General features: G+C 47.0%; 1 protein-coding gene across 1 annotated transcript; it reads left to right on the plus strand.

Moving 5' to 3' along the window:
- Positions 1–2,423: 2,423 nt before the first annotated feature.
- Positions 2,424–4,345, plus strand: LOC126034689 (uncharacterized). Its single transcript, XM_049792658.1, has 2 exons — positions 2,424–2,990; positions 3,394–4,345. Exons 1-2 carry the CDS (start codon positions 2,623–2,625, stop codon positions 4,040–4,042), a joined length of 1,017 nt encoding a protein of 338 aa, XP_049648615.1. The 5' UTR covers positions 2,424–2,622; the 3' UTR covers positions 4,043–4,345.
- The last annotated feature ends 3,082 nt before the right edge of the window (positions 4,346–7,427 follow it).

Raw genomic sequence — 7,427 nt, forward strand, 5'->3', positions numbered from 1 at the left:
AAGACCTGGCCGGAGGGGAGAAAAGCACAGCCCGTCAGCCGTCAGCTGGACGCTCCTTTTGCCCACACCTTTCCCCTACCCCGCCATGTTTTCCTGGGACGGGCCTCCATCCCGAGAAACCCTCTCCAAGGATGCGGCCAGCCTCCGAGGGACGGTGGTCTCGCAGGCCTCTGAAGAAAGTCAGTCGGCTGCCTGAGAAGCGGTCCCTGTGGCTGAGGCCGACTTAGCTGAGCATCCTCGGAGATGATGAGCTCACGTGGCCGCCGTGCCGGCTGACTGGACCACCCCGGGGCTGTTTCTCCCTGCTCCCGTCACTGAAGGAGCGGGCCCCCTACGGCCGCTGGGACCGTCCTCACCGCTTGAACGCATCCCACTGGCGACGGAGCCGCTGACGCCCCTCTGTTAGAAGCGCAGCGCACCTCTCCAGCAGCCCTGGCTGGGGCCCTAGAGCCCCAGGTCTCTGCCCAGGCCGAGGCACATGGCTGCTGCTTTCCCAGGGACGGATCCGACCAGGAGCGGAGCGCATCGCCCGTAGGCAGGCACGGGCGCAGGCCGGACATCGATGCGTCCAACCACGCAGGCTGTAACAGAGAAAGCAGCGTTAGCGACACCGTTACAAATCTTTCTCATTTCCATCTGCGTGCGCACCCGCACCCCGCCAAAACAGGCCCCTGGCCCGAACGCCCACCGCCTGCTGCTGCACGCACCCACCCACCCTTAGACACACGCGCACGTGTGCATGCATCCCTCCCCCAAACAGGGCCACAGGTCGGACCCTCCACCCGCTGCCACACTCACCCACGTCTGCTCGCGCGCGCGCTCACCGCTGAACAGGCCCCCCCCACCATCTGGCCGGAACCACCTGCCCGCTGCGTCGCTCACACCCGTGCGCTCACGCGTGCACGCGCACACATGCAGTGCCCCCCCAGACAGGTCCCCGCCCCAAACGTCCCGCCTGACACGGCACCCACTCGCACGTGTCTACACACATGCGCACCCCCCCCGCAACAGGCCCCCCAGCCCAAACCCTCCACCTACTGACCCGATCACAGTTGTGCGCTCAAAACACGCACGCACGCACCCTTCCTCCGAAGCAGGCCCCCGGGCCGACACACCACACCCCTCCCCCGGGCCCGCCACTGCACGCACACACACACACAAACACACCGACCCTCCACAGCCGCCCCCCCCCCCCCCGCCCCTTGCCACGCAGTTCGCGCCGAGCCTGGCTGCCCCTGCTCCCCCCTTGCGCCACCACGGTTGCCGCCCCGGGGATGGAAGGCGGGAGACTTTAGGACCCTGCGGCGTCCCTGCCGGCTCCCTGCCCGGGCGGGAGAGGGGAGCCCCCGGTGCCGTGCGGTCTCTAAACCCCAGCTGCCGAGTCCCTGTCCTGCCGTACCTCCAACTTCGTAGACAACCATAAATTATTTCTGTCAACAGCAAATTACTAAACATAGTACAACACTCTATGAAAGAGAAGAAGAATGCACACAATCAGCATTCCCCTCTTTGACTATGAAAATCTCTAACAGCAGATGAGCCTGAACTAAACATCAATCAGATCTGGACCTTAAATGGGGTATGGCTTATGTAGGGTTCAATTATATGGAACTTACTTAGTTACTGGGCCTTGTGAGAAACTATGAATATGATATTGTTTATTAAGATTTATGTTAAACCCAGTGTAAAGATTAAACTGCAAAAAGACATGAGATCGCTTACGTAATAAACGGGTTAAATTTGTTCAGGAAATCAAGAAGGGGGAAGAGATGTTGAGAGTTAACATATGCCTTGTGTAAATGACAAGACTTGCTCGAATTATGTGTGGAGGTCCCGGGAAGAGGGCACTTGCTATAACTTACTAGATAAGGGGGAAAAAGTAATGGCTATGACTCCCTAGATAAGGAAAGGAAGAACAACAGCTGCATTTCTCCACATCAAAAGACATTCCATATCAAAGGACAGTCATCCTTGAGAAGATCTACCGAATCTACATGGTAACAGACTTACACCAGTGAAGAAAGAAGAAACAGGACAAGGCGGAGACTTACAAGAAAAGGGTACATGAAATGTATATAAGGAATGTAACTGTAACCTAAAGTTACGGCAGTTGGTGGAGCGCAGACTCCCCTGCCGTCCAGCGCTGTATTTGCTCATATTCTACTTGCTATAATTAATAAAATTTTAATTGGATTATGATCCCTTGTGGTCGCAATTTATGACAATTCTTGGTGCCGTGACTCGGATAAGGAACGGTGAGCTTCTGTCCTCCGGGGAGGCGCCCCGCGGCAATCCACGGCCCCGTGACCGACAGCCTTCCTCAACCTTACCGACGAACCTAAATTCTAGAATAGTGAGCAAAGGAGAAACCGGTAAAATCCCATAAAAATTCTGTGCACGGGAGTCCGGACGAAGACGCAGGACGCGTAAGTATATTGCGAATTTGTTCGCGGGTTTGCCGTTCGGGCGGGATTGGGTTTCCTGGATTATAACAAATGAGAGGTTCGATATACTGAACCAAGCGAGTGTGGACTCTTAAGTACTGCGTTTCCCATCTCCCGCGAGGGACTGGGCCAGGAACAAGGGGAGCGAGTGAGTGTGTGTGTGTGGATAATCCAGAAGATGGGGGCGAAGGGCAGCAAGCCTTCGACTCCCATGGGAAGGGTACCCAGTGTACCTAAGAATACCCCTCTGGCATATATCTTAGACAATTGGAGATATTTCCCTGGAACATTAGGGAAAGATAAGCAGAAAATGATAGAATATTGTACTAAGGTATGGGGAGGGAAGAAGATTTCTAAAAATGTCTTTTGGCCAGTCTATGGGTCAGAAGAAGATTGGGTAAGACAGCAATTAAACCTCTGGGTTAATAATAAAAAACCCCTTAACCCGGAGGAGAGTCAGTATGCGGAAGTGTGGCTAGAAAGACCGGGAGCTAGACTTTACCCACTGAATGAAGTAAAAACTAAACAAAAGAAAAAGAAGGAAGAGTTAGACAAAACCCTTCTAACCCCCCCCCCCTTACATTCCTCCTCCTGCTCCCGCAGCCCCTCCAGAGGTCCCCAGAGCGCCCACTCCCCAACCAGAGTCGGAACAAGGGTCCCCCCTTCCTCCTAGACGTGTGACTAGGAGCCAAAAAGGGGCAGCTCAGATATATCCTCTAAGGGAAATGCCCATGGGGGGACCTCAACCTGTGATTGGATATATTTCTGTACCCCTAAGCTCGGCTGACCTGCGAGATTTTAAAAGAACCGAGATGGGAAACTTAATTGAGGACCCACTCGGAGTGGCAGAAAGATTAGATCAATTTTTGGGACCAAACCTTTATACTTGGGATGAGATGCAATCTATCCTTGGTCAATTATTTACTACCGAGGAAAGAGATATGATTAGACGAGCAGGAATGAGACTGTGGGATGCTCAGCATGCCCAGGGACCCCAAGCAGATATTAAATGGCCACTCCAAAGACCTAATTGGGATAATCAGGATCCGGTGCATAGAACTCATATGCAGGACCTGAGAACTATAGTAATTCAGGGGATTAGAGAAGCAGTACCCCGTGGCCAGAATATCAATAAAGCATTTAATGAAATGCAAAAGAAAGATGAGAGCCCTACTGAGTGGCTAGAACGACTGAGGAAAGCCCTTCAGCTGTACTCTGGGGTAAATCCAGACGACCCTTTAGGACAAGCGCTCCTCAAAACTCAGTTTGTGGCAAAATCATGGGAAGATATCAGAAAGAAAATTGAAAAGTTAGAAGACTGGCAGAATAGAGGGTTGGATGAATTATTAAGGGAAGCTCAGAAAATCTACGTAAGGCGGGAAGAAGAGAGCAGCAAGCGACAAGTAAAAATGATGGTAGCAGCGGTTAGAGAGGGTCGCAAAGGGCAGATCGGTGAACATAAATCTGCTGGAATGAAACAAGGGAACGTAGTAGTAAGGAAGGAACAGAGATGTTGTTTTTACTGTGGAAAGAAGGGACATATAAAGAAGAATTGCAGAGAAAGGATCAGGGATGAGGAAATATTGAAAACAGAATAGGAGAGTCAGGGGCTCTATATCTTAGGGGACCGGAGTCATCATGAGCCCTTGATAAAATTAAAAATAGGTCCCCATAAACAAGAGTTCACCTTTTTAGTAGACACTGGGGCTGAGAAATCGACTATTAGGCAAATACCTGAGGGATGTAAAGTTTCCCCTGAAAAAGTACAAGTAATTGGAGCAAAAGGGGAACCCTTTAAAGTAAGCAAAATCAAAAATGTGGTGTTCGAAACTGAAAATAAATTTGGAATGGGTGAACTCTTGCTCGTCCCTGAAGCAGAATTTAATCTGTTAGGACGGGATTTAATTGTCGAATTACAATTAGAAATTAAAGCAAAAAACCAAGAGCTAATGGTGTCTGCTTATCCTTTAACTGTGGACGATCAAAAACAAATTAACCCTGATGTCTGGTACTCTCCGGACACAATAAGTAAACTGGAAATCCCACCGATTAAAATTCAAATCTCCGAACCCCACATACCTATGAGGGTGAGGCAATATCCCATATCCCTAGAAGGACGGAGAGGATTAAAACCAGAAATTGATCGATTGTTAGCACAAGGAATCTTAGAGCCTTGTATGTCACCCTTTAACACCCCCATTTTGCCTGTAAGGAAGCCAAATGGGAAATATCGGCTTGTACATGATTTAAGGGAAATAAACAAAAGAACTATCACCCAGTTCCCTGTAGTAGCAAATCCATACACACTGCTAAGCAAGCTAGGACCCCATAACTCCTGGTATAGTGTGATTGATTTAAAGGATGCCTTTTGGGCCTGTCCACTGGCAGAAGAATGCCGTGATTATTTTGCATTTGAATGGGAAGACATAGAGACAGGCCGTAGACAGCAATTGAGATGGACCGTGCTCCCCCAAGGGTTCACTGAATCCCCTAATCTGTTTGGACAAGCCCTGGAAGAGCTCTTAAAAGAATACCAGGTACAAACAGGAAACGTACTGTTACAGTATGTAGATGATCTGCTCATAGCAGGGAATAATAAGGAGGATGTAAGAAAAGAAAGCATTCGACTCCTAAACTTTCTTGTACAAAAGGGACTGCGGGTATCACAAGAAAAGTTGCAATTTGTGGAGGAAAAAGTGAAATATTTGGGGCATTATTTGTTTAACGGCAAGAAGATATTAGATCCAGAGCGCATTAAAGGAATTTTAGAATTACCTATGCCTGTCACTAAGAGGCAAATTCGGCAGGCATTAGGGCTATTTGGGTATTGTAGACAATGGATAGAGAACTACAGTTTTAAAGTTAAATTTTTATATGAACAACTGTCTAAAGACAAAATACCCAAGTGGACCCCTCAGGATCAAGAGCAGTTTGCCAGTCTCAAAAGGGAGCTAAGTCAAGCACCGGTTTTAAGCCTCCCAGATTTAAAGCGGCCATTCCATTTATTCGTTAACATACATGAAGGAACGGCATTCGGAGTATTAACTCAGGAATGGGCCGGACAAAAGAAACCGGTGGCATACTTATCAAAGCTGTTGGATCCTGTGAGCAGGGGTTGGCCAAGTTGTTTACAAATCATTGTTGCTGCTGCCTTATTACTTGAGGAAACGAATCGCATTACCTTTAATGGAGAAGTTGTCTTATATACACCTCATAACATCAGGGGAGTGCTACAACAAAAAGCAGAAAAGTGGCTTACAGATAGCCGATTATTAAAGTATGAAGGAATACTTATAGAATCCCCTAAACTATCTTTAAAAACTATTGGAGCAGTTAATCCCGCTGAATTTTTATACCCAGGAGAAGGCAATGAACTATTGCACAATTGTTTTCAAACAATTGAACAGCAGACACGCATTAGGCCAGACTTAGAAGAAGAACTACAATGTGGAGAAGTATTATTTATAGATGGGTCATCACGAATAGTGGAAGGTAAACGATTATCCGGATATGCCATCGTTAAATTGGAAAAAGGAGAATTTAAAACAATAGAATCAGGCCCCCTGAGTGCCAGCTGGTCGGCTCAAGCCTGTGAGCTGTATGCATTGTGGAAAGCATTAGTGTCACTGAAGGGAAAGGATGGAACTATATATACAGACTCACGCTATGCGTTTGGAGTGGTACATACCTTTGGAAAAATATGGGAGGAAAGAGGATTTATTAACTCACAGGGAAAAGAACTGATACACCCGGGATTAATTCGGCGAGTTCTGGGGGCATTGAAAATGCCGAATAAAATAGCAGTTGTACATATAAAGGGACACCAGCGAGGTACAAGTTATCAAGTTAGGGGAAATAATGCAGCTGATACAGAAGCAAAACGAGTGGCAGGCAATTATAATACGATTTTGACTATGCAACAAATACCTGTTAGTAAAAATTTGAGCTTTGAGTCTGCAGAAAAGGAAAAATTAGAGCAAATGGGAGCTAAGGAACAGGATGGTAAGTACATATTGCCAGATGGGAGAGAAGTCTTGCCGAAGGGCATAGCACTCGAAATATTTTCAAAAATACACAGCAAAACACACTGGGGAACCCAGGCGTTAGTTGATCATTTCAATCAACAGTTTGCCTGTATAGGCGTATATAACATAGCAAAGACAGTCACGACAGCCTGCGAGACCTGTCAAAAGGTTAATCGAAACAACATGAGACAAAAACCTCTTGGAGGACGTTCCCCAGCATACAGACCTTTTTCACACATACAGGTGGATTTTACTGAACTACCCAGGGTGGGGCATTACAAATATTTATTGGTAATGGTGGATCATTTAACACATTATGTTGAGGCTTTTCCTACCTCCAAGGCAACTGCTAACCAAGTTACTAAGGTATTACTTGAATACATTATACCTCGATATGGTGTACCTGATGTAATTGACTCAGACAGAGGAACACACTTTGTGTCAAAAATTGTTAGAGATCTAACAGAAAGCTTAGGTATTAAGTGGGAATACCATACGCCATGGCATCCACAAAGTTCGGGAAAAGTTGAAAGGATGAATGGGGAAATCAAAACTATTTTGACTAAATTAATGATAGAAACTAAATTATCATGGATTAAGTGCCTACCCATGGCACTATTAATTCTCAGAACCAGACCCCGAGCAGATGTAGGAATATCAGCGTTTGAAATGGTGTATGGGATGCCCTATAGAATTGAAAGTCTACAAACAAATGTTTTGATTCGAGATCGTGTGGTTAATGAATATGTTTCACAATTAGCAGAACATCGTAACAAGCTTTGGGAACATGGACTGATTGTGCAACGACCTCCGTTGGACTTAAAAATTCACAATTTTAAACCTGGGGACTGGATATTGGTTAAAACGTGGAAAGAAGAAACCCTAAAACCCAATTGGGAGGGGCCTTATCTTGTTTTGCTTACAACAGAAACAGCTGTCCGGACTGCTGAACGTGGAT

The sequence above is a fragment of the Accipiter gentilis genome, chromosome 35 (genome assembly GCF_929443795.1).
Source record: "Accipiter gentilis chromosome 35, bAccGen1.1, whole genome shotgun sequence".
In the NCBI taxonomy this organism is placed as follows: domain Eukaryota; kingdom Metazoa; phylum Chordata; class Aves; order Accipitriformes; family Accipitridae; genus Astur; species Astur gentilis.

Excerpts from the sequence above, each read along its gene's own strand:
- LOC126034689 (XM_049792658.1), top strand. The coding sequence starts at position 2,623 with ATGGGGGCGAAGGGCAGCAAGCCTTCGACTCCCATGGGAAGGGTACCC. Across the intron at positions 2,991-3,393 it reads CAAAAGAAAAAGAAGGAAGA|ACGAGCAGGAATGAGACTGT; the intron begins GTTAGACAAAAC and ends AGATATGATTAG.